Here is a 25,930-nt window from a genome sequence, read left to right as displayed (position 1 = left end):
CCTCCCCGCACTGCTCCTGAACATGGCCTCTGGGCCCCGGAGAACAGATTGCTCAGGGGCAAAACATTAGGCAGCCAACCACGGAGGTGTTCCACACAAAAGAATGCTCTCTGAGCTTTTTGCCACTGGCCTAGGTGGGAGAGTCAAAGCCTTGGAGGGTGGGCCTTCTGCCCAGCGTTCCCTGGTGTGCGGTGAGAGGTGTCAGAAAACAGAGCCTGGTGTCGGCCCCACAAATAGTCTCATATTTTTTATTGATTTGATTTTGTTTTCTCCCTGCCTCTGAGTGTTAGGATTTAGTATATTCTGCGCTCCTGTTCTGCGTAAGGAGTGCTAATGGGACAGGAACCCGCCTCTTTGTGGCCTGGCGGCTCTCACCACAGCCGTGGCCTGAAGGCGGTGCCTGTGTCTCCTTTGTGGGGGGGAGATGCTGCTCTCCGTTTTGTCTTTTGAGGTCACAGTTAGTGGTGTTTCACACTGAACTCTCTCCCTGCCACTAGATGAAAAGCAAAGCTAAATCCCCAGACCCGTGGCCTAGAACTGGGTGGTCCTGACAAAAGACTAGGGGATGCTGTGTTACCTGTAGCCACCAGCTAACCACATTTGAAATCTAGGGTTGGAAGGACCATTCGGTGATTAGGTGGCTTTCTCCCCTCCATTGAGGAGGGACCCCAGCAAAAACCTGCTGCTGAGCCAGTGGTTCTCAAACTGTGGCCCCCATGCCACAGTAGCAGCATCACCTAGAAATTTGTTAGACACGTACGTTCTTAACCCCACTATAGACCTCCTGAGTCAGAAACTCGAGGTGACCCCCAGCGGTCCATTGGAAGGAGCCTCTAGGGGATTGTGACGCATGGGCAGCGTGAGAACTGCTGCGCCTGGGTGAGCCCTCACGGGGCCAGTGGTGGAAGGTTTCTGGGTGTGGATGGCTTCCAGCCCGCTCCCATCACTGAGCTGCAGTCGTGCACAGGCCGTGAAGGCTGCCCACTTCCTCTTTTTGATCTGAGCTGTGTATTGCACTAGAATGTTGTGTCCCCGACTCTCATGAGCATGCGCCGGAGAGACGGTGAAGTTAGTGACTGCCTTTGCCACGGTGCCAGATCACAGCCCTGAGCAGTCATCCTAGATGCGGTCTCCAGGCTGCCTCTCCGTGAGCTCCGCCTGGAGCCCTTCAGTACCAGCGGACTGCGGCGTCTTTGTCACGTGTGGTGCAGCTCCCGTGCCCCACGGCTTCTGAGCTGGGCCACTTGGAACTTGTACCTTTTCTCTTTACTCCACTGCCAAGACCAAGTTAAAACATCCTATAAAAATAAAAAAGTCCTGCAGCATCTCCTTTGGAAAGCAGGAAAGATTAGACCGTCCTAGCTGAGTCTCCAAGCTCACCCGTTCTCCCACTGGCCAGGGCTCGTTTCCTTGCATTGAGAAGGGGAACGTGGGAAGGCAACCGCGCCGCAGTCAGCAGCAGGCCATCTTCCCTGAGAGGCCGTCCGCGCTCTCTGTGTATCGAAGTCTGTGGAGCACCATTCCCATCTCCGTATTTCCTTGTTGTGACCCACACTCACCGTAGTTTCGCAGAATCCAAGCGTGAGCATCCGGACCTCTGGGTGTGACCATGGCTGAGCCTTCTTCCTTCCGTGCTGGCCGATTTCATCTGAGTCTCATCTCAGACTGCAGCCATTCGTATCACACTTTTTTTTTTTTTTTAAGATTTTATTTATTTGACAGACAGAGATTACAAGTAGACAGAGAGGCAGGCAGAGAGAGGAAGGGAAGCAGGCTCCCTGCTGAGCAGAGAGCCCGATGCCGGGCTCGATCCCAGGACCCTGGGATCATGACCTGAGCCGAAGGCAGAGGGTTTAACCTGCTGAGCCACCCAGGTGCTCCTCGTATCACACTTTCAAGAGCGCGTTCTCCCTCCAGCGTTGAACCCAAAATGAATATGTCCAGATGTGTGTCTTCAGATTGCTTTCTCTGTAGGCCTGCTGGGAGAAAGAGCCCGCAGTTCCTTGGCATAGGACAGAAGCTATTTAAATATTTATGAAGGGGGCCAGATGCTCAGGACATTTCAGATCACATAGAATTAGGCACAGTCCATGTCTCTGGTAAAGTCCCATAGAAACAACAAATCACCAACCACTTCTCCTGTATCTTAGGACCCAGTCAAAAGTGTTTTTTTATTTAAAGGTTCCCAGTTCCAGGCGGGCCCCTGTCATCCAGTCCTTGTGTAGCGCCAGCATAAGCCCAGGGGCTGGAGAGGAAGCCGAGCAGGTTATGGCGGTGGCTTCTCTTTACCCAGCTGTATGATTCTTCTCCTTCAGGGGGCAGCTGCACCAGCAGTGCTGTGAAAAGTGGACCCTGGTTAATGATGAGACCCAAGCCAAGATGGCCCGCATGGCTGCCGCAGCTGCCTGGGGCTTAGGTGAGGCCTTCCCCCCGAGGGCACCCCGGTCAAGGGAGGGAGAGGGAGGCTGGGGGCTCGCATTCGAGAAAGAAGGCACTGTGGCTCCAGGTAGAGACGTCAGGTCCACAAAAGCATCCAGAAATCTGTATCCACCTGTCCCCATTCTACCTGTCCCTTCTACCTGATGACCGTGACTGACTTACTAGATGCAGGTAAAAATGACCCATCCTGGGGAATCCAAGGAAACCAGTGAGCAAGCATCAAAATTGAGATTATTTAATGAGGTTTGTTTGGTATTTGTGATATAAATTACTGGTTCATTTTTCTCTCTTTATTTAAATAAAATCTAGAACTAGAAATTTCCAAGCTAGTGTCCTGATTCCACTATCATTAGCCTCTCTCCATATTTTCTGCTTTGCTTGAGGCCTCCTCCGTTTTTGAGTCTATGTCGTGATCCCATATGGCTGCGGGAGCGCCACCCATCATGTCTGTGTCCCTAGCAGGAATTAAGAGAGAGGACAACTTTCTGTCCCCTTTTATTTCTTAACTGTTATTCTAGAACTTTCCTAAAACACAAAAGTGAAGGGAATAGGATAGCAAATCCCCATATGCCCTCACCTTCTCCAACAGTTATAAATATTTTAACAGTATTGGATTTTCCGCTCTCCTTCCTACTCAACACTCCCCCACCTTACTCCGACTCCCTGAGTATTTTAAGGCAGAGACTTCCTTTTAGCCCCCACAGACACGTGTAGGCTTCTGACACCGGGCCCCAGCTGTGAGAGGATTATTGTCCATCCCGGAGATGTTCTCAGGAGGAGGGGAAAGCACCCACAGGCTGTCCCAAGTGAAAGCTTCACCTGTGGAGTCCAGAAGAAGGTTACGTAACCTTCTACCTCCATTCCATCCCTCCTGACTCACAGAGCTTCTATCCTTCCCGTTCATGAGCTCTGGGCTGGATCCAGAACATTTTTCAAAAACAAACTGCTTCCTGAGGAGTCATCGTTTGCCGTTCGCTTTTGCCCAGAGGCATCGAGAATGAATGAGCCGATGGTCTGGAGTGAAAGGCAGGAAAATGCCTTGTACAGTCAGCGGCCCCGCAGTTTGCGGCTAATGAGGCTGCTGTCTTTTCTGCAGATGGCCTTGGAAATGTTGGCATGTGATACATGCTTGCCCCATCAGGGGAAGTGAATATCTCTTCCCGGATGCAGCCATTTCCCCGGTCTGCCCCGACACAGAGACCACCGTGCAGGACCGAGCCCATCTTCCTTTTATGACAGAGCCTCTTAAAATCCCTCCTCCCCCCTGAGGCACAGGTACTGCCGGAGTGAGACGGGCAGACTGTTTGTCTAATCCTGCCCCCTGTCTGGGTAACGGCCACTTTCAGTTGTTTAGGGAAAATGTAATTTCCAGCGTACCATTGAACTGTGAGCTGCTTTGCTAATAGGGAAGAAAGCCATTCCATCTCACCTCAGGAAACCTGAGAGTTCTCTGGGTTAATGAGATGCTACATTAAACCTCTTGACTCGGAGGCTTTCTGTCACTCGGTTTCTCCCATCGTTCACAGAACTCCCTGGAGCAGCATTGGAGTCCTGTGTTTGGAAGACAGACGTGGCTTTGTTTGTTAAATTGGCTCGCGCAACCCTGTAGAGTGTAGAGAGTCTCTGTAGGGTTTTGCTACATCAGGCACGAGTTTGTCTTGTTTGAACCCCAAGCTAAATGCAAGTAACAATGACAAGGCCTGTTTGAGATGCTGCCTTAGCCCAGCAAGCTGACGATTTTCTGTGTGTGTGTGTGTGTGTTCACGTGCGTGTGCAGGTCAGTGGGACAGCATGGAGGAGTACACCTGCATGATCCCTCGGGACACCCACGATGGCGCGTTCTACAGAGCCGTGCTGGCACTGCATCAGGACCTCTTCTCCTTGGCACAACAGGTAAAAACTTAGGTGTGCTCAGACCGTCTGGCAAAGAAAAGAGAATTACATGTGCACTGTCAGTTCCTAGGCACGCCGTGCCTGCAGAGAGGGGCTGATGTGTGTCCGCTCTGCTGCTCCACCCTGTGAGCTCATGGGAGCCTAGGCTGTAGAGCAGAGTACTCAGAAGTCTGCCAGCACAGCCGTCAGGGCCACTCTCTGCTCTGAGAGAGCACCGGGGAGTTCGGGAAGTTAACATTTACATTGTTCTGGAGTGAGCTTCTCGGGTCAACATTGCATGCTTTGATCACTTTCCTAGCATTCTTCGTAGTAAAGAGAAACCATGTGTCTGACCCCAGGAGGGTGGAGACAGCAGCAGCCCCCCCACCCCCCAGCAGCAGGGGTCAGTCACGGCTTCTTCTAGCTCTGCAGCAGTGCCACACAGGGATGAGCTTCTGGGAGAGCTGGCACTGGGTTTGAGACTCCCATGCTGGCCTCCAGAATAAAAGAGTGATGTAGTCACATCCTGACAAGCCCTGGACTGTCTGGGATGGGGTGCTGGGGTCAGTGACCTGAGCACCTGAGGGCGGGGGACACGGTCCCCAATCTCAAACATTCAAGAAAGAAAAGCTCCACGTGCAGGGTGTTTAGTGGATAAAACAGAAGACCTATGCCACAGTCCCGCAGGCCTGAGCAGAACTGAGGCCAGGGCCGTCCACGTCACAGGCACAGAAGCCCCCATGGCATGGCAGGTTTGGGCGTTCCTATGCCAGGAGTGGAGGCGTTCCCTCATGAGGACAAGGCACTCAGAAGCCAGTGACGACCACGTGGGGCTAGTGAGAGTGTGCCCAGTTTAGGTTCACAAATGTGCGCGAGGAAAAGACGAAAGAGAGCAGGTCCGCAGCTGTCCTCTGGAGACCAGGAACACAGTGCTTCTGCCTCTAAGCCCGCGTGTTCCCACCCTAGTTACCCGGGATTCGGGGTGGTAAGCTTGAGGTTCCTAGACATTCTGTGTCTTCCGAGAAATCGGATTAACATTCTTATTTAGCCTTAGAGTTTGGTAAAAGTTTTGTTCCCTTCTTCGGGGAGCCTTCCTCTTACTTCCTAGAATTTAAGTAAAATGAATGACCTCCAGCTAGCTGGCAAGCCTAAAAAAAAAAAAAGCCCAGCCCCGGCCCAAGCCCCAAGCCCACAGCTCAGTTCTGTGGTTTTCTCTTTCTCTTCTAGTGCATTGACAAAGCCAGAGACCTGCTAGATGCCGAGTTAACCGCTATGGCGGGAGAGAGCTACAGTCGGGCATATGGGGTGAGTGTCGAACGTTCTGCACGTGGTCGTTTTAGAGGCTCATTCCAGTTCTTTTTTCAGCGTGGCCGAGTGAGGACTCCCTGGCTGCTGGGAACATGCCTATGTATTCTGAGCAGATACCCTGTCACCAGAAGGAATGACTGAAATGAATCCCGGCTTTTGGATTGTTCGTGCGGTATTAAGTGGGAATGTGATTTGCTTCCATCAGGCCATGGTCTCTTGCCACATGCTCTCCGAGCTGGAGGAGGTCATCCAGTACAAGCTTGTCCCCGAGCGACGGGAGATCATCCGCCAGATCTGGTGGGAGAGACTGCAGGTAAGGCTGCTAGAAAGCCGGGCGTAGCCCGCCCGCCCTCCTCTCGCTCAGCACACGCTCCCTGCCTCCCCGCAGAGGCTGGGGTGGCGTTCGCCGCAAAGCACTCAGAGGCTGTGCGCCTCAGCCCTTCGCTGTGGGCCGGTGACCGGTTCTGCGGCCTCCTCTTACCCTTCTCTAGTAACACAAGAAAATGTCTGCAGTAAATGACGCTTACAGACAGCCTGTTGAGAACCGTAACCTCAGAATCAGTGGTTCTCAGCTTCAGCTGCCCGATAGGATGACCTGCCTGGATTTTTAAAATCTGGATCCACAGGCCACTTCCCAGACCAAATAAAACAGAATTTCTGGGGATAGACCCAGGTTCTATCTCTTCAGCTGCCCCAGATGCTTCCAGTATGTGGCCGACACAGAACCACTGTTCCAAATGCACTTGTTGGCCGCCTGCATCGGCTTCTCAAACGGGATTGCCTAATGTTTCAGCCGACTAACCCCTGCCGTTTACAGTCCCTCCCGTCACAGACATGCACAGCCTCTCTTCAGCCGAAGTTTCCCTCACGGAGAAACTTCTCCAAGTCCTCCATTAGTGTTTTCCTTGTACATTCTGATCATTTGAGCATGAGGTGCAGTCAGTTCCAGGTCTGGGAGTCCGCAGTCTTAAGTGTTCTTGGAAAGGACAGTTCTCTCATTCCTTGAGTCGCTAGGAGGGCAAGTTCATTTGCAAAGGAGAGAAAGCCCTCGCTGCTCCGGAAGCTGCTTGTCGCCTGTGCATCATAATCAGTGTCCTTGGTTTTACACTGTTCCTCTTGGCCCATCCACACCTACTTCCAAATTCTGTCTCCGGGCCAGTCAGGGTCTGTGGTTCCAGGCCCCTCAGTAGGCTGTGACAAGACCTTTTCACTGCAGGCTGCGTTCCTGTCTGGGAAGCTCAGGGCACATTCCACTGGCAAGGAAAGATCAGCGGGCAAAGGGCGTGTGTGAATGTAGTCGTTTGTGCTCTGAAGTAAGCACATGCGGTTCTTTCATATGTTTTATTAGCAATTATGAAATGCCCAGTGAATGTTTTGATGGAAAATTGTCAGTTGGACACCAGAAAAGAATTACACAAAGCAAGCATTTCCCACCTGACTTGTACACACACACACACACACACATACACCACCTTTTTTTTTAAGTGCCCGTAATGGGTTGAAGAGTTTCCAAATCAGAGATCTGATGAGTCTTCTGCCATTCTAACAAGGGAGGCTTTATCCAAATAGAGGCCCAGAGGGGAGTGGAATAAACACGTCTTGGGGAAGGGAAGCGCGTGTTTAACTTCACCATCTCCAAGACACTGTCAGCATCTCAGGCCTTTGTGACTTTCCCACCTTGAGACAACAAGATGCTTTTTGGCTTACAAGGAGCCGGATTATTTCAGCATCTGGAAGAAACTAGCAGATGGTGAGAAGATCCCAAAACAGTCACTCAATGTACTTTTTCCTGTTTTCATAACTTTCCTAATCGCTGTTGTCACACTTAATGGGATGGAAAGATATGGTCCAAGACCTGAAAATAAAGCATTAAGTTTGTGGTACAAACTTGGCTCTCGTGGGTAGCTTACTGTCCCAAGTGCTCCATGAGCCACTTCTATTGGAGAATGGCCATTTTGTGGTCAAGTCACTGAAGCTGAAATCCCCTGCCAGAGTCTCCCCTGGGGCAATTTGAGGGGTCAGCCTGACTTGCCTTAGGTTCTTAATTCAGGCTCCCACTGGATCCTGTCATATTTAAAAGCCTGCAACCATTGTTGCTAGACGGTCAGACTCACCTCCGTGAAGGACGGCTCCTTTAGTTCCATTTGTCTCTCAAAGGGACAGATTTGCCCACAGAGGGACAAGCCCTGCTCCCCGAGTGGTTTGTCTCTGAGTCTGACTTCTTAGAGTGAAGGTGGAGGAGAGGTCCACTTACCCTCAGAAGTCTTCGATAGAAAATTACCTATCCCTTTTAATAACATCGAATTCCATTTTTTAATTAAAAAGAATTTATATGTATGAGTGAATGAGGCACTTTCCTTCTATATGCAGTTTTTGATCAGAGACCAGTGAAAATGAAGCAGAAGGAATCTCGGCTAGTCTTCGTGCAGGTTTAGGCATTAATAACTTCAAGACTGACGATGCCACTGCTCACAGGCAGCGTCGTTTAAGAATTTACTTAAACTTCTCTTATGCTTAATTCATCTTCCAAATTTTGAATGATCCATTTTTTCTAGATATTTTTAAGTAATCTCTATAGCCAACATGGGGCTCGAACTCAGCTCTGAGATCAGAAGTCCATGTCCCATCGACTGAGCCCCAGAGAAGCTGAAGCAAAAAAAAATACAAAGTTAAAAATGCATTATTGGGGCACCTGGTGACTCAGTTAAGTGTCTGCCTTTGGTGCAAGTCCTGATCGCGGTGTGTCAGGGTCAAACCCCACATCAGGCTCCCTGCTCAGCCAGGAGTCTGTTCTCCCTCTGCCTCTCAGCCCACTCGTGCTCACTCTCTCACTCCCTCAAATAAATAAAAGCTGTATCAAAAAAAGAAGACTGGCTTTTTAAAAAAAAAAAATGCATTATTTATACTCCAGAAAAGAAATTTAAAAGGTTTAATTCATGTCGTCCTCATCACAGCCCTATAAAGTTGGTACTATCTTTACCTCATTTTAGCGGTTAAGTAACGTGTGCAGCGTCCCACATATGGAAGGTGGCAGGGCCAGGACTCGAGCACCAGACCTGTTACTCTCCTGACCCTTGGATTTGAGAGTTTCCTAAGAAGTGTTTTTCTTCACAGCACCCGTCTCTTGAGAAAGCGGAGGTTGTAAAAATGAATTTCTTTGTTGGTTCGAGGCAAGTCTTTCTGTTGCTTGTTGGGGGTTAAAGCTATAGCAGAGGACATGCCTGATTCTCCCTCCCAAATGTTCCAGGGCTGCCAGCGCATCGTGGAGGACTGGCAGAAGATCCTGATGGTGCGGTCACTTGTGGTCAGCCCTCATGAGGACATGAGGACCTGGCTCAAGTATGCCAGCCTGTGTGGGAAGAGCGGCAGGCTGGTGAGTGGCCCCCGCACAGGGTGTGGTGGGAGGCTGGGGACGGAACGGCGCTCCTGGCCCCGTCCTGTTTATAACCCGGCCTGTCTTGTTTTTAAGGCCCTTGCTCATAAAACCTTAGTGTTGCTCCTGGGAGTGGATCCATCTCGGCAACTGGACCATCCTCTGCCAACAGTTCACCCTCAGGTGACCTACGCCTACATGAAAAACATGTGGAAGAGTGCTCGCAAGGTCTGTATCCAAACCCACGCGGCGGCAGACCGCGCGTCCCGAGCGCCCACTACCCGGCCTCTCGCCGCCTTCGGGGCCCAAAAGGGAGCAGCACCCAAAGCGCCATGTTGGGTTTTGCTCCTGTTAGGAAGCTGTTTGGTCCGATTTCCAGAGTGAATTGTATCCGAGGGCCTCCTGGATGCCATTGATGGAACTGCTGTGTGAGGTCACGGTTGTATTTCTTAGCAGAGTATGCAGGGAACATAGAAAGGGCACGATATCTGCCCCCCTCTCCCCCCCGCCTCCCAAGAAAAGGTGGGCTGTTCAGTACCCAAAAGGCAGCATATTTGTGAAAACACAGACTGGACATTTCACAAGACCACTTTGGTTTTTCCAAATTCTCGTCTCCTTCCCAGTCATCAGCTGAGATCCAGAAGCAGCAACACCCAGAGTGTCAGGCTGCATCCAGTAGGGAGCGTCTACTTGGAGCCGGCATAGAATTCCTCTTCCTTTGTTTACAGACAGGTCCTCCCTGGACAAGGAAATAGCTGTGGCTCCCAGGGGGCGGGGGTAGGGGGGGGGATGTTGGTTTTATTTTTTGAAATGATCTCCCTGGATGGTGGTGATGATTAACAAAACGCTGGCCCTGGAGGCAAAATCAGCACCTGCTCTGGCTCCTTGTGCGGCTGACCAAACAGAGGGAGTGTCCTAGCCCTCCTCTCCCCACTGTGGCCCGCGGCAAGGCCTGCCAGGAGAAAGGAGCGCGGAGCCACCCGTGCAGCCGAGGCTGTAGAAGGCACGCCGAAGGAAACCCGGGACAGTGTCTCCAGATTGACTTCTTTCTGGGTGGCTGACTCTGGGACTGCAAAAGCGTCCCACAGTGGGATCGGGAACCCTGCACCCCAGCGCTGGGTTTTCAACAGGGGTTCACTTTAGTAGGAATGGCCAAACTCCGTTGCCCACGGGCATAGTTTGGGGTCTTGTTTTCTTTTTGTTGTTTTTGGGAGTTTGGTTTGGTCTGGTTGTAAGTCTCTGCAAACTTCCCGGGTCAGAGCACTTCTCATTCAAAGTCCAACCTTCCTCCAGGCAAATGAGAAAAACAGAAGGTGCTGGATCTGAGCTTGGTCTGGTTTCCTTCCTGGGTACAGAGTCCAAGTGTTTGAAAGTCCTGCCGAAGGCAGGCAGCAAGGGCCTCTTGGCTAATGTCTCAACCAGGGAGTGGCTCCTTTCAACAAATGACCACAGCCCAACCTCTCTACACATTACCGCCTCTTCTCAGAGCCCAGCCTCCGATGGGAAGCCATGAAACGACAGGCGTTAGAAATCCAGAAACCTCTTTGAAGTCAGGTGCTTGGACTTCAAGCCCAGACCAAGGGCTGTCCCATCTTCACAGGTGCTCAGAGTACCCGCTACGTAATAATCGCACTACTGAGCAAGCCCCTTTTCCTCTCTCAACTTGACTTTTCCTCCACTACAGACAATTCGGTAAGCCTTGTATCCTGCTCTGCAGGAAGACGTCAGGCCCAAGGGGTATGTCCCGTGTTTTCCTAGACAAGCCACTTCCCACAATCTAGAGACAGGCCAGTCTTTCCGTGAAACCTCACCAAGCTGAAGACTTGGGTCTTGCTCGCCAACCGGGCGTACGACGCGCAGCTGAAACTCTGCCCAAGAGAAACCCTTCATCTGATCGCCCAGTCCTTCATCTATAAGAGAGAAACAATCCATTTTTCCCTCCTCACTTCCCAGAGGTGGAGGAAAGAGTGTATTTTAGTAGAACACTTTGAATTCCTTCAAAATAAGTGGTCTCCACCCCGTGCAGTAGAAGGATATCGATTCTCCGGTGCTGGATAGATTTACTTAATACTGAGCTTCAAATCCGAACTGCTATGCAGCCCTCCCTGGTTTGGGCAGTTTATTTTTTGTTCAGCGCTTGGCTGAGTCTCCTGAAAGGAAAGTAAGCTGTGTGCCTGGACTGCCCGCGACACAGAGCGTGTGGGCTCCGAGCAGCCTTGGCATCCCGGCTCCTGCTTCACTCGGTCTCACATGCTTGACGGGCACCCGCTCCGCACAGCGGCTTACCAGTCGCCCTTCTCGGGCTGGCTCTTTCCAGTGCTGTGTCTCCCTTCTTCCTTTCCTTCTTAATCAGCTGTAAGTCTGCTCAGTGCAGTTCTCATAGAGGAAAAAACTACAGAAACATGTATCACTTCTCAGGGGCGGGCTGCTAATGTAGTTCATTTTTCAAAGCCAGAGTGAGTAATGGAACCCCATGAAGGCAGCTGTCTGGGTGCGGGGTTGGGGGGACAGGTGTCTTGTTAACTGTCAGAACATCTGCCTGTCGCCCTGTCCCCGTGTGCGGATTAGCTGCCTGACGAATTGTTAGTCTCATCATGCTGGCTCTGGGGTGAGCCATGTCTGTTGATGCTAATTAATTCCTTATGTTGAACCGTGTCTGAGGTTGGTTCTGGCCTCCAAGCCATGAGTTGTATTTTCCTTGAAGACGGTCGCGACTGACATGTTTCCGTGGAAGGAGACCATTCTGACCTTATTTATTTGAAATGTTGATCCCCCCATTTCCTTCTGCAGCAAAGAACACATCGCCTCTTTCTCACTCTCTCGCATACCGCTCCCCCCTCCCACTGTCGTGGTGGACTTTCATTCCACCATTTTTTCCACTGGAGCTTTTCATGTCTGTATGCTCTGTCTCCACCTTGAAGCCCTTTAAAAATAGTGGGGACCCCACGTACCAGGATGCTGGCGTGAGTGGACCTGGGGGCTTCTAGAGATGGCTGGTACCTTAGTCCCAGATCTCTGACTCTGTGTCTCTGCCCTTCCCTCTTTCAGCTCCCTGTTCCTAACCCACGTGGTTCTGCTCACTTTGTATCAGGTCCCGTAGTGTAGACAGATGGAAAGGCTTGAGGATGCTGTGAAGGTTTTGCTCCTAAGCCACCCCGTTCACCTAGATGTCTGTCTGCTCAGCCAGCGTCCTCCCCCCTGCTTCGCTCAGATGGACGGATGAGGGCCTTCACCCCGTGTCTGTGCTCTTATTTGGGTACTGAGGGTTCTGTCAGACCTTTAAAACTATACTTTGGGCTCTGCTGGAGTGTCCAAGGTACTTAGAGTTCTAAACAAGTACGCAAGTTTTATAGGCCCAAAAACAATCCCCCAAGGAGCCTGGTTTCCCCCCTGTGTGTTGCTGAGAAGTAAGCAGTTGTTTCACATTTCTTCCTATAGATTGTTATTTCGGGGTAATCAGGCAAGGAGCTTATCAAAATAGCAGTACAGCTAGCCAAGGAGAGCTGAAGCTTGAGTTGGGAAAGTAGGAGTCTTCTTGAAAAGCCCAGCCATCTCCCAGTGCCATGCCCTGGGCCGCCTGTTCCAGGGCACCCTTGCCCTGTGCTCCAGGGTGCTCCCCTGGGAGTGAGGGCCGGCTCACGGGCTCTTCAGATGATCGGGGGTTCTCGTGAGGCCAGGCCGAATGCTGAGCGGCTCCCGTGCTCTTGTCTTGTGCAGATCGACGCCTTCCAGCACATGCAGCACTTCGTGCAGACCATGCAGCAGCAGGCCCAGCACGCCATCGCCACCGAGGACCAGCAGCACAAGCAGGAGCTGCACAAGCTCATGGCCCGGTGAGGGGTCCCTGCTGGCCGGGGCCGGTCGCGCTCCCAACTCCCTCCGCCCCAGCAGCCTCTGCAGCGTGGCAGGAACGCTCAAGGCTCCCTGGGCAGCGAGCTCCCAACTCTGCTTTCGCCTTTTGCAGTAGGAACCCCGGGCAGCCATCAGATCGTGCTGAGCTCGGGCCTCTGCTGCTCTCTGCCCAGGACTGAGCTCCAGGGCATCCAGGTGCTGCTGCCTTCCTGGTGTCTGGCCTGAGAGTCAGAGCCCTTGGTGGCCAATGCCAGCTCTGCTGCTGCTCTGATGTGTGACTCTGGATGGGTCACTTAACCACTCTGTGCCTCAGTTTCCTCATCCTATGAAAAGGGGATGCTGAGGGCTCCTGTTGCTTGGGGTGGTAGAAGGTAGTGTGAGGGTTAATAGAATAAACACGTGAACCGTTTAGAGCAGTACCTAGGAGAGAGTAGCGATCAGTAAACGGGGGCTGTTGTTGTTCTCATGGTAAATACGATCTGTTATAAATGATACAAATCATTATAACATATAACATGGTGCGTGATACAATATAATATGTCGATACATAGTTTTTCATTTATTATAAACTGAGGAAAAGGCAGAAATGAGGGAGGGGAAGCCGGTAGCATGCAAGAGGAAGAGCTACTCAGCAGCCAACACCCCCACCAAAAACTAAAATCGGGGCAGGCAGGTCCGTATAGACCTACCCTGTAGCAGGTACTGGTCGACGCTGGCATTGAAACATGGGTCAAGGAGAAGAGCTGATACATTCAAAATGCACCCCTCAAGCCGGTTTCTTCCCTCCTGTGTGGTTGAGAGCCCTGTGTTTCCATCCCGTTGCTTCCCGGCCGCAAGTGTAGATGTGCTCCGCCGACAAAATGGGCCGTTCTCCTTACTGGGAGGCGGGGGGAGCTAGCATGTGCAGTAGCGGCATGGGGTCGTTTCTCTGTCCCCAGGTGTTTCCTCAAGCTCGGGGAGTGGCAGCTGAACCTGCAGGGCATCAACGAGAGCACCATCCCCAAGGTGCTGCAGTACTACAGCGCAGCCACGGAGCACGACCGCAGCTGGTACAAGGTAGCCCCCCCCCCCCGGGGGGGGACCCCGCCCCTCCCAGCCTTGCTGGTTCCCATCTGGGCTGGGGATTCACCTGTTCGAACACCAGGAGCCAGTCTGTCAGAGCCCCCATACGGGCTTCACTGTACAAGAAGATAGATAGAGTCTTATTGGAGAAACACTTTATCACGCTGTTATTCTGCGTGTGGCACGGGGGAATGCTGTTGTCTTCTAGACGCTAAGCTGAATGTTTGCCCACGAGCATCTGGACGCACGGTTAATCTCTGGAACTTTATCTTCCCTTGGGTCATCTGTTCCTACCCGGCTTCTTCCTGATTTCCATCCCTGCCTGCTCCGCCTCTAAGAAATTCACTTTCTCTGTTTTTATTGGAAAGCTCTGGGTAACATCCTGTTATGGCGTAGGGAACTTTTCAGGAAGATAAACAGAATTAGGAAATGTATCAAAGATGTGGTTGAGTGGGAGAGGAGGGGTTTGGGGAAGAGCACGTAGCCTTAGTTTTTAGGTCTTCCCTGAGGGACCTACCTCCCGGTAATAGCTGCTTGGTACACCGGACGCTATTGATTTCTTTCCAGCATTTCCTTAACTTGCTAATACTTTGTGCATTAACCCCTCTGAGATCAAAACATATATCTGAAGACACAGAACAGTACAGTAAAAATTGTACCCTGATTGAAGCATGCTTCATTCTGATCAGAAAAATCCCTGTTTCGTGGCGGCAGCAATAATTACACTATCTAGGTCAGCCCCAGTTCTAGGCTAGAAAAATAACCAGATAAACTCTGGATTAGCTAGAACCTTACCAGCTGGAAGTGTCTCCTAACCAGGTTACTTTCCTTCCCTCACATTCTAGAAAATAAACAAATCACAAGGGAAAAAAAATTGGTTCCGGAATTTCAGGCTTTCCTTTATATGGGTCCTTTTGGGTTTATGCTGTCTTACTATAATGGTGCGGTCCTGTGTGTGTGCAGAGACTGTTTCCGTCTTGCTCACTCTGTCCCCTGGCTCCACGCCTGGCACAGAGTGGGTAAAACAGAGCTACTGAATAAATGAAAGTGTGAGGACACAGGCTGGGTCAGTGCAGAATCCTGACTCATCAAATAAAGGTCGGTTATCATCGACCTACTCTGCGTAGGAAGAAAGATTTTAGCAAAGGATGCAAAGGAATTTCCCGATTATCCAGAAAGTATATCCCTTGCAGGATTTAGTTCTCCCATCACTGCAAACTCGCGAGGCCCCAGATCAGGGTGTGCCTTGTGCTGTCTGCACGAGGCGGTGCTGCACCACAGGTCACCGCAGCTCTAAACCGCAGAGCGTGGGTGGTTCCTTCTTTACCAAAATAAGCACCAAAGACTTCTCCCAGCAAACAGTCAGTGGACATTGGTTTTCTGACAGGCCACACACGAGCCGGATGGGAGAGCTGGGCAGATGAGTGACATTTCCCCCATGGCGTGTTCCTCTTGGTGTGCTCCCTTTCCCACTGACCTGGGACCTGGTTAAGACTTTCACCATCACGCCCCTACACGTGTGCTCTCGTAAATGATGTTTCACGTACGGCTGCCAAAGGAATCTTTAAAACCTAGAATGAAATGGGACCTCCTTGGCCTGATACGTTAGCCCATCCACAATCTGACCCTGCCCTTTGCTAATGTTCCGCCTACTGCTGTCCGTCACGGACTAGGCGCCAGTCAGATCTGTTTGTTTCTTATGAACTGCCCTGTGCTGGCCACCCTGCATCCTCGTCCCTGAGCTCCCCAGGCTGGGAGGTCCCTGTTGTTGTCCTCTTGTCCCTGCTTTGCCCATCGAGGGCTGCTCTTCAGCCCCTAGCCCAGAAACCTGCCTCCACGAAGCCTCCCCCGACCCTGGCCGGCCTGTTGTCTGCCTCTCATCGCTCCCTCACGTTTGCCTGTCCTCGGGTTGCTGGGCGCCCACCAGACCAGGAGGCCCCTGAGACAAGGACCTGGCTCGCTGCTCTTCGGATACTCCTCCCCTCCCCCCCGACCCCCCGCGGCCCTCACCACGGTCCTGCCACAGTAATGAAGGAATCAGGCTGAATCTGGTAAAAGGCCCACTCCTGAGTGTTTTTGGTGAAGTTTTATTCTGCTGGCCACTGAGAAGGAAGGGCAGGCCCAGCGCCCTGCCTCAGCTTTGGCCTCACACTCCGCTAAGGCCTTGGCGCTCAGGCCTCCTCCTCCTTGGCTCTCGCCCCACGCAGGCCTGGCACGCGTGGGCCGTGATGAACTTTGAAGCCGTGCTGCACTACAAGCATCAGAACCAAGCCCGTGACGAGAAGAAGAAGCTGCGGCACGCCAGCGGGGCCAACATCACCAGCACGACCACCGCCGCCACCACCGCGGCCACGGCCACCGCCACCGCCACCAGCACCAGCACCGAGGGCAGCAACAGTGAGAGCGAGGCCGAGAGCACCGAGAACAGCCCCACCCCGTCTCCTCTGCAGAAGAAGGTCACTGAGGTACTGTCTCTTCCTCCCCCAGCGAGGGCTGAGCCCGGCACCGGGTGCTCCGAGGAGTGGGGGGGTGGCGGCACACGGAGGGTCCTGGGTTTCGCTCTGAAGGGAGAGGAAGCTGGGTGGTGTGGCTTATTTGCCAGCCGGCAGTGTTCGAGCCCGTGTTTGTGTTGGAGGCCCTGCCTTAGCCCCCAAGCCGGAGACTGAGTTTCTAGTCATCCTTCCCACGAGAATGAGCTCATCCCCTTAAAGCCTGCACCTGGCCGTGTGGGTGGCCGCGCGGGTGGCCGTGCGGGTGGCCGTGCGCATCTGCAGGTCCGCTTGAGGACAGGCCGGCGGGATCCATCCTCTGCTTTTTCCTCTCCGCCCACCGCCCCGTCCCACCTCCTCCCCTCTGGCTGTCCTTTCAGAGCGCATGGGGGCAGCTGGCAGGCCCAGAGAGCGCGTGTTCCTTCTCAGCCCGCTCTCCCTGCCACCCCTGTTTAAGAACCCACCATTAGTCCAAGGTGATAGCGACTGTGACACAGTCGGCATTTCCTGAGTGCTTGCTGTGAGCCAGTACTCATCGAGAGGCTTCTCCTGCAGTAACTAATTTAACCTCATAACCTCTTTGAGTCAGGTACTGTTCGTATGCTGTGAGGCCCCTTTTACAGAAGAGAAACTAAGCCAAGAGCGTCCATTAACATGCGTGTGTTCCAACAGGATTTGTCCAAAACCCTCCTGATGTACACCGTCCCTGCCGTCCAGGGCTTCTTCCGTTCCATCTCCTTGTCACGAGGCAACAACCTCCAGGACACACTGAGGTATCAGAGCGGGCAGGGCCCCGGATGGGCCGTGTGCACAGCAGGACACGGAATTACTCGGAACGTCCTCCTGCCCCACCCTGATGAGCATGTCCAAGAAGAAGGCGGGGACCGGCCTCCACCTGCCCACGCCGGGGAGGAGGCGTGGCCTGAGAAGGCTGCACGCGCACTCCGGCAGGGCCGGAGACGCAGAGCTGTTTGTGGCCGCAGAGCTGTTTGTGGCCGCAGTGCTGAAAGCCCCTCAGCTTTTTTTTTTTTTTTTTTTTTAAGATTTTATTTGTTTAAAAAAAAAAAAGATTTTATTTGTTTGAGAGATAGAGAGAAGGCATGGGGGAGAGGCAGAGGGAGAAGCAGGCTCCCCACTGAGCAGGGAGCCCAACATGGGGTTGATGTCAGGATCCTGAGATCATGACCTGAGCCAAAGCCAGATGCTTAACTGACTGAGCGACCCAGGTGCCTCGCCTCAGCTTCGAGACGCCACTTAGAGTGGCCGAGACAAATGGCCCAGACCGGCCAGTCCAGAGGCTGTGGGTGACAGGGGCAGCTGAGTCCTGCATTTACGCTGTCCGCTGGGCTCCAGGTGACTTTCTGTGTGTGCAAAGATAATCCATAGGTTGTCCCTGGGCTCCTCCGTTAGATCTCTGAGCTTAGATGATGCTGAGCCCTCTACATTATCTGGAATAAAATAAGCATTCACTTGGGATGCCCCTCCTGGTGTTGACCCAAGTATTCCACTTGATCTTAGCCAAAAGGGCAAGAAGAGATTGACCCAAGTATTAATAACCATCACCAACCACACACCCTTCCCGGGTGGTCCCCGAGACCAGACACTGTAATACCACTGATTTGAGGCCCTGCCAATTATTCTTTTTTTTTAAAGAGTTACTTATTTTAGAGAGAGAAAGTATGAATGAGGGGAGAGAGGGAATCCTCAAGCAGACCCCCACTGATCCCAGGACCCTGAGATCAGAGAGCCCAGCATGTGGGCGCCTGATAATGAATGAGGGGAGAGAGGGAATCCTCAAGACCCCCCCACTGAGATCATGACCCTGAGAGCCAAAAATCAAGAGTCGGGCACAACTGACTGAGCCACCCAGGCGCCCCTTTGCCAATTATTCTTTTCTCAAGAGTCTTAAAGATTACAAAAATAAAAAAACAAAAACTGGGAAACTCGATTTTCTGTGATTTTCTTATTTGTCTTTTCCAGAGTCCTCACCTTATGGTTTGACTATGGTCACTGGCCAGATGTGAATGAAGCCTTAGTGGAGGGGGTGAAAGCAATCCAGATCGACACTTGGTTACAGGTAAGGTGGGCTCAGGTCTCCCTCCTGCTCTGTCTCCTCCTGGGATCATGCGGTGATCAGTGACAGCGGTAAAGGATGGGGGATGGGTCCCAAGGTCGACACTCCATATTGTCTTTAGTTTCTCCCAGAGAACTGAAGGGAGTGAACTCTTTCAGAGTTCCACAGCATCTGCCACAGCAGGTTTCGAGAGCTGGTCACTGCCCAGAATAACAAGTAGTTGCTTCTGCCCCTCACGCGCTGTGCACCGTGTCTCTCTGAATCCAGGTCATACCGCAGCTCATCGCAAGAATCGATACGCCCAGGCCCTTGGTGGGCCGCCTCATTCACCAGCTTCTCACAGACATTGGCCGGTACCACCCCCAGGTACGTGGGCCCCCGGGCAGTTCCTCCTTGAACCGTGGACCTTTCGATCTGGATCCCGGCCTTTCCTAAAGCTGCTCTAGGGGCATAAGGCAGGAACCGGGAACCAGGCATCCCCTCTGTCCGGCTGGCAGGCCCAGGCCCAGGGGCCTTCCTGAAGGGCCTTCTTCCCCTCATCTGAGTGATGGACTCGAATCAGTGTCAGCAGCGTCCTCTCCGTCTCTCTCATCTTCCGGAAAGTCCGAGTTTGCGAGTGTTCCCTCCATGTCTGCCGCAGGCCCTCATCTACCCCCTGACCGTGGCCTCTAAGTCCACCACGACGGCCCGCCACAACGCAGCCAACAAGATCCTGAAGAACATGTGCGAGCACAGTAACACCCTGGTCCAGCAGGCCATGATGGTGAGTCCGGCCCGCGCCGGTGCTGCCGGCAGGACGACCTGCTCTTTCTCCCTTTCAGTCAGCCTTTCAGTCAGTCAGCTCATCCTCGCTGCCTCTCGCTTGCCCCCTTTGGTCCAGGTGAGCGAGGAGCTCATCCGCGTGGCCATCCTCTGGCACGAGATGTGGCACGAAGGCCTGGAAGAGGCCTCCCGTTTGTACTTCGGGGAGAGGAACGTGAAGGGCATGTTTGAGGTGCTGGAGCCCCTGCACGCCATGATGGAGCGAGGCCCCCAGACTCTGAAGGAGACATCTTTTAATCAGGTATGGGATGAGAAAGCACGGCGTGACATGACCCAAAGCCTTTACCAGACCCCTTTCCCTCTGGCCTTCCTCCTGACGTGACTAGAACATATTCTGACGGAGGCCACGGGATATAGAAACACCAGCAATTTAATCGTCATGAACTTCTAAGAACTTAGGAGAACTGGAGAACCATGAGATCCTTGCTGAGCTCATCTTGCCTCGCCTTCCTTTGCCCATAAGCCGTCCCAGGACGGGGCCTCCAGGACGGGGCCTCCCCACTGCCCTGCTGAGCCCTGTGAAGGGCCACAGCCGTCCAGCCGTCGCGTGCGGCTGAGCAGTTGTGCCGTCTGCTTGGGGCTTCAACACGGGGCATAGTCCACACCTGACGGCTCACAGACGTGCCCTGCTTCCCCGTCCAGGCATATGGTCGAGACCTAATGGAGGCGCAAGAGTGGTGCAGGAAGTACATGAAATCCGGGAACGTCAAGGACCTCACCCAAGCCTGGGACCTCTATTATCACGTGTTCAGACGGATCTCTAAGCAGCTGCCCCAGGTAGGATCTTTGGGCTCTAGCGGCGTTCACCATCATCATCCCTTAAGTTTTCCTTTTTGTGAACGTTCTGACGCTAACTCTAAAGCCTCTGGTTTTACTTTTATCTGCAAATTCTAGGACAAGTCATTGCCGTTAGCAATCTATTAAAAAATACCCAAATTGCATGTAAGCCCTTCCCCGGCGGCAGCCAGCTGACCCCTGTGGCACTTGTTCACAGCTCACCTCTCTAGAGCTGCAGTATGTGTCCCCCAAACTTCTGATGTGCCGGGACCTCGAACTGGCCGTGCCCGGAACGTACGACCCCAACCAGCCGGTCGTCCGCATCCAGTCCATCGCGCCGTCGCTGCAGGTCATCACCTCCAAGCAGAGGCCCCGGAAGCTGACGCTCATGGGTAAGGACGCCTGCGCTCCTGCTCCTGCGGCCCCCAATCCTGGCCGAGCCCCTCCCCTTTTCTGAGGTCTCCGCTCCCCGTTCACACCACTCCTCTTCCCATGCGGCCTCTCTCCCTGGCTTGTGGAGAGAGAAACAGAGCACAAGCGGGTTCCCCGTCACATCGCCCCCAGACTCCTCGTCTGTTCACACCGTTGCGGTGCTCGCGGGAGGCCTGAGCGCCCTGCAGAGCAGGCGGAGGGAGCCACAGACGTGTGCGGCGTGGGCATGGGGGGAGGCAGGTGGCTGCAGGGGACTGACAGGGCCAACAGAGGGGCATCTGGGGGCGGGTGTGGTAGGTGACCAGCAGGGCTGAAGAAAGGGCTCCTGAGCTCTCGAATGTTCTCCTTCACCATCATGGTCTCTCTCCGTGGGAAATGGCTATGTAAAAGGAACAAACTGATGTGGAAATGAGTTCTCACAGTGAGCTCTGTGGCCTACCTGGGGTGGCTACGGGAGGCCCGGAGGCTCTGACGGCCCCCTGAGGGTTCTCACTTTCAATACAGCTCATGCTTTTTAATGCAGTAGTTACTCACCAGCCCAGTTCGTCGTGGTTCCCAGGAGATCATCTCTCCGTGGGCTGGCGTCTCCTGATACTCAACCATGGGTCAGTCAGGTTCTCCACAGTATTTCATGAGAGACTTGAATGAAGGACCTGTCTCCTTCTGTGAGCAGAGTCAAGAGAGCCAACAGTGAGAAGCTATGACTCACCCCACCCTCCAGACCCGAGAGGGCAAGGAGCCCATCGAGAACACATAACCTAGAAAGAGAGGCCATCCACCACTGGAGCTGTAGCCCAGGGGGAGGAACACTGGAAACTTCTAGAACTGGAGCCTGGACCATTGTCAGGAGCAAACCCTTTGGCCTCTCCCTCTTCCCACCCTCTGATTTCCCTCCTGCCAGTGCCCCCATTGGCCAAGCCCAACTGGGAGCTGAGGTGATACAGTTCCCAGGGGTCAGGCTTCATGGGCCCAATCCAGACAGCAGGGCGGAGAGTGGTTGTGGGGGAGCACGCAGAACGACCATCCCTGCGGAATCGGTCCTGATCTCCAAAGACAGCTGTTTTTAATTTTATTTATTTTTAATTTGACCAGCATTTCATTGGGGGACGATCAAAAGCGGTGCCATTCTTTTCAGGAGTTCTAGGGTGCTCTATGTTGGTGTGCAAGTGGGGCTGGGTAGGGTACACGTAGGAGCTTGGGGGTACAGGGCTGGTCTGTGCTAACAGCTCCCACCATTCCCACAGGCAGCAACGGGCATGAGTTTGTTTTCCTCCTGAAGGGCCACGAAGACCTGCGGCAGGACGAACGAGTGATGCAGCTCTTCGGCCTGGTCAACACCCTTCTGGCCAACGACCCGACGTCTCTTCGCAAGAACCTCAGGTAGTCAGGACGCGGTGGTGGGGGCTGGGGGGAGTAGTGGCATGGCAGCGGCATGACGGGTCATCTGGGCTTTCCTTACATCCCTCCCATGTGGTCGTGTCCCTCCACGAAAGCAGTTCTAGACATAGCGTACCTGGCAGGAAGTCCTCAGTAGCCAAGGCGTTGAACACAGCAAAGAGCTGTCCCTATGCTTGCGTGCTTTGAAGGGAAACACCTGTAACAACCACCAGAGGGTCCAGAATGGAACAGCCCGTGGCCATTAGACTAGAGATGCTGCATGGCCGCCCCGCTCTCTTCCCCATTCCGTTAAGAACATGGATATTAAGTTGGAGGGGTGGGCGTGGGGGGCGTTCAGCCTGCTCCCCTGTGTTGTGCGGGGGTCGGAGGCTGACTCTGCTTACGTCCGATAACCAACCCTGCCTTCCGGGGGCGCCAGCATCCAGAGATACGCCGTCATCCCCTTATCCACCAACTCGGGCCTCATCGGCTGGGTCCCGCACTGCGACACGCTGCACGCCCTCATCCGGGACTACAGAGAGAAGAAGAAGATCCTCCTCAACATCGAGCATCGCATCATGTTGCGGGTACGTGGTGAGGCCTTCACGGCCTTGACGTCACTCACCAGTCAGGAACTCTACAGAGCTGCTCTTCTCGTCCTTCTGTGTATGTGTGGAAAGTCCGTGTCACCGGAAAATCTGGTTGGGAGACAAAGCGAGTCCTAACGCAGATTACCTCTAAGGAACAGGACCGTAGAGCCCAGAAATCAGGTGTCCAGCCTTCTAGGTGAGACAGGATGGTATTGTTGATCAGGGGATCAGCTGATGGGGTCGGGACACGGGCCACCCAGGGAGATGATGGCAGTAGAGGCGCAAGTAGTAAGAGATCCGTCACCCAAAACCGCGATGCCTCCCGCGCTCTCCTTTGCGCCAGCAGACTTAAGCTCGGGTGGGACCTGACATCTCACCCTTGAGCCCTGGCGTTCCCAAGGTCACCCAGTTCTATTGGCCACCCCCCCCCACCCCGCACTGTTCTTATCTCCTTTGGGCTGGTGTGGTGAGATCAGAACCCAGCTCTGCCCGGGCCCAGAGCCTGATGTCCCCCTGGATTGAAGCTACCAGTCCAGGGCCGCTCGCAGAGCGCTTGTGTCCCCATGCAGATGGCTCCGGACTACGATCACCTGACACTGATGCAGAAGGTGGAGGTGTTCGAACACGCCGTCAACAACACCGCCGGCGACGACCTGGCCAAGCTGCTGTGGCTCAAAAGCCCCAGCTCCGAGGTACGAGCCGGGCTCCTCGCACCGGCGCTGCTTTCTGGTCTGCTCACCTGCACCCGGTGGACTCGTCTTCGGGACGAGCAGCTGTGCACTGTGCACCGTCTTTTGTTACTGAGATTATCTGGGCGAGCCGTGCCGTTCAGCCGATACGGATTTAGTAATTTTGTGTTTCTCCCATTTCTTGCGATAGCATTTGAGCTGCGTTTATAAGAAGGATATTAACCCTATTTCGTATGTTAGAAATTTCCTGCTTATTTGGTTTTTTAATTTTTGTTCTGGTATGTTCCTTGGTTTGGGATTTTTGTTTTGTTTTTGATGTGTAGACACTTTTAAAAGTTGGAAGTTACCAGATTTTTATCCTTTTTTTTGAAGTTTCTACCTTCAGCTTTATATTGGAAAGGCCCTCTCTGCCTCAAGATTGTGTATCTTTTCTACATTCATTTACTTGTACTGATTATAAAACTTGTTTTTCCATTTAAATCCTCAACCCAATTCGGAATTTAAGATTAAAGATTCAGATTTTACTTTTTTGAGATGATTAGCCAACACCACAGTATTTACTAAATGATCCTTCCTTTTCCTACTGTTTAAGAAAGTCCATTTTTATTATACAAAAAGCTATTCTCTGCCATTGGATTTCTTTCTGGGGCTTCTGTTTTATTTCATTGATCTCTCTAAAACCTATTTCTCTTCAAGTACCATACTGTTAATACAACTGTGGTTTTTTGTTTTGTTTTGTTTTGTTTAAGATTTTATTTATTTATTTGACAGAGATCACAAGTAGGCAGAGAGGCAGGCAGAGAGAGAGAGGGAGGCAGGCTCCTTGCTGAGCAGAGAGCCTGATGCGGGGCTCAATCAGGACCCTGGGATCATGACCTGAGCTGAAGGCAGAGGCTTTAACCCACTGAGTCACCCAGGCACCCCTGTTAATACAACTGTTAATGAAAAGTCTCTCCTAATTGACTATTTAAATTTTTTCTTCTTCCAGATAAATTTTGGGGTTGTTTTGTCACAGTCCCCCCAAAAAAGAGCTACTGAATTTTCAGCAGAATTACATTAAATGTTTCAAATAATTTAGGGAGTTATTACATTTTTACCGTCTTAAATGGACATTTTTATTTATTCGGTTCTTCACGTTCCTACACAAAGGTTAACTTTTTTTTACTCATCTGTGTTCTGTACCTCTCTAAGGTTATTACAAGCATAGTTTACTGCCATTACAATTATGATTGAGATCTTTATTCCATTTTATGTTATTAGCTGATTACTGATGGGACATAAGGAAACAACTGATTGCAGTGCAATTCTGTTGAAGCTAGTTAGCTTCTAGAGCCGTGGTTCACGTGTGCTCCTGTGTTCCAGGTGTGGTTTGACCGAAGAACCAACTACACCCGCTCCTTAGCGGTCATGTCCATGGTCGGGTATATTTTGGGCCTGGGAGATAGGTGAGTAAGTTGATTTTGGTTTTGTGGTCTTTTTCTACATGGTACCTTTCTTAAATAGTTTCCTTTTGTTTTCCAGTCAGATCTATGATCATTTGGTAAATAATTGTATTTTGTAACTTTGGATCTTCTTTGCAGTATCAACCTTAGTCCCTTTTTATTATCCATGCAGCAGAACAGCCCAGCAAACTAAAGAGAGGAAAAACCTCAGTTCTAGGGCACCACCTTCTTTACAGGCTGGCTTAATATGTTAAAAACCATACACAGGGGGGCGCCTGGGTGGCTCAGTGGGTTAAAGCCTCTGCCTTTGGCTCGGGTCATGATCCCAGGGTCCTGGGTTTGAGCCCCACATCGGGCTCTCTGCTTAGCGGGGAGCCTGCTTCCTCCTCTCTCTCTGCCTGCCTCTCTGCCTACTCATGATCTCTGTCTGTCAAATAAATAAATAAAATCTTTAAAAAATATATATACACAGGGACGCCTGGTTGGTTCGGTCACTAGAGCGTGTGATTCTTGATCTCTCGGGTTTGTGAGTTCAAGCCCCGCATTGGGTGTAGAACTTACTAAAAAAAAATTTTTTGATAGATTTTACTGATCCCGTAAACACTTATAAGTCACCACTGTGCTGAGATAAATATTCTTGAAACCAACCAGAGTAGGTCCCTCTGATATTTCTGAATAATAAATTTTATCCACTGACTGAAAAAGTAGTTAAGGAATATTCAGAAATTGACTCTCTAGAAGTCTTTGAAAAACTAGTTCCTTGGTGTCTACTCTTTCCTGGAATCACATCTCATGCAAATATTTGAGAATAAAAAATAATTTTCTCCCACGGAAATAATAAATTCTTGTTTTTAAAAAAGAGCCAGGAGAATTCCTAGTGACAAAAGCCAGACGACCCTTCCTAGATGGGCATGGGGGCCCCGGAGATGGGACCACGTGCTGGGTGCTGAGGGGTGAAGATAGAGCCTCGTCACTCTGAGACACCAGCGCTGCCACACAGGATCCATCTTGTGACCACAGATGTCAGGAACGCAACTGTGATGCACACTGATCTCTTCCCGTTGCGGACCTAGAACAGGGATCAGCAAGCTTTCTCTGTAAAGGGCCAGATAAGAAATAATTTAGCCAATCAGAAAAAGACAGTTACCATATGATCTCATGATATGTGGAATTTGAAAAACAAGGTAGAGGATCATGGGGGAAGAGAGGAAAAAATGAAATGGAATGAAACCAGAGAGGGAGGCAAACCATAAGAGACTCTTAATCTCAGGAAACAAAGCGAGGGTTGCAGGAGGAGGGGTGATGAGTGCTGTGAATTGTGTAAGACTGATG

At 52.0% G+C, this 25,930-nt stretch overlaps 1 protein-coding gene across 2 annotated transcripts in view; it reads left to right on the top strand.

Annotated features, from left to right (window-relative positions):
* Positions 1-25,930, top strand: part of MTOR (mechanistic target of rapamycin kinase) — a 126,075-nt gene that overhangs the window by 91,219 nt on the left and 8,926 nt on the right. For both annotated transcript variants that reach the window (XM_004741501.3, XM_004741502.3), the window contains exons 31-50: positions 2,316-2,416; positions 4,217-4,332; positions 5,539-5,616; positions 5,825-5,932; positions 8,867-8,992; positions 9,089-9,220; positions 12,710-12,825; positions 13,783-13,900; positions 16,114-16,371; positions 17,068-17,168; positions 18,376-18,472; positions 18,737-18,835; positions 19,110-19,232; positions 19,350-19,532; positions 19,934-20,068; positions 20,286-20,460; positions 21,745-21,880; positions 22,317-22,464; positions 23,037-23,159; positions 24,519-24,601. In XM_004741501.3, the coding sequence (XP_004741558.2) occupies positions 2,316-2,416; positions 4,217-4,332; positions 5,539-5,616; positions 5,825-5,932; positions 8,867-8,992; positions 9,089-9,220; positions 12,710-12,825; positions 13,783-13,900; positions 16,114-16,371; positions 17,068-17,168; positions 18,376-18,472; positions 18,737-18,835; positions 19,110-19,232; positions 19,350-19,532; positions 19,934-20,068; positions 20,286-20,460; positions 21,745-21,880; positions 22,317-22,464; positions 23,037-23,159; positions 24,519-24,601 (2,556 nt within the window). The remainder of the gene's footprint in view (positions 1-2,315; positions 2,417-4,216; positions 4,333-5,538; positions 5,617-5,824; positions 5,933-8,866; positions 8,993-9,088; positions 9,221-12,709; positions 12,826-13,782; positions 13,901-16,113; positions 16,372-17,067; positions 17,169-18,375; positions 18,473-18,736; positions 18,836-19,109; positions 19,233-19,349; positions 19,533-19,933; positions 20,069-20,285; positions 20,461-21,744; positions 21,881-22,316; positions 22,465-23,036; positions 23,160-24,518; positions 24,602-25,930) is intronic.

The sequence above is a fragment of the Mustela putorius genome, unplaced genomic scaffold (genome assembly GCF_011764305.1).
Source record: "Mustela putorius furo isolate JIRA1106 unplaced genomic scaffold, ASM1176430v1.1 tig00003853_pilon_pilon_pilon, whole genome shotgun sequence".
Classification (NCBI taxonomy): Eukaryota; Metazoa; Chordata; class Mammalia; order Carnivora; family Mustelidae; genus Mustela; species Mustela putorius.
Note: the sequence above shows the minus strand (reverse complement) of the source record. Positions and strands in the feature narration are given on the sequence as shown.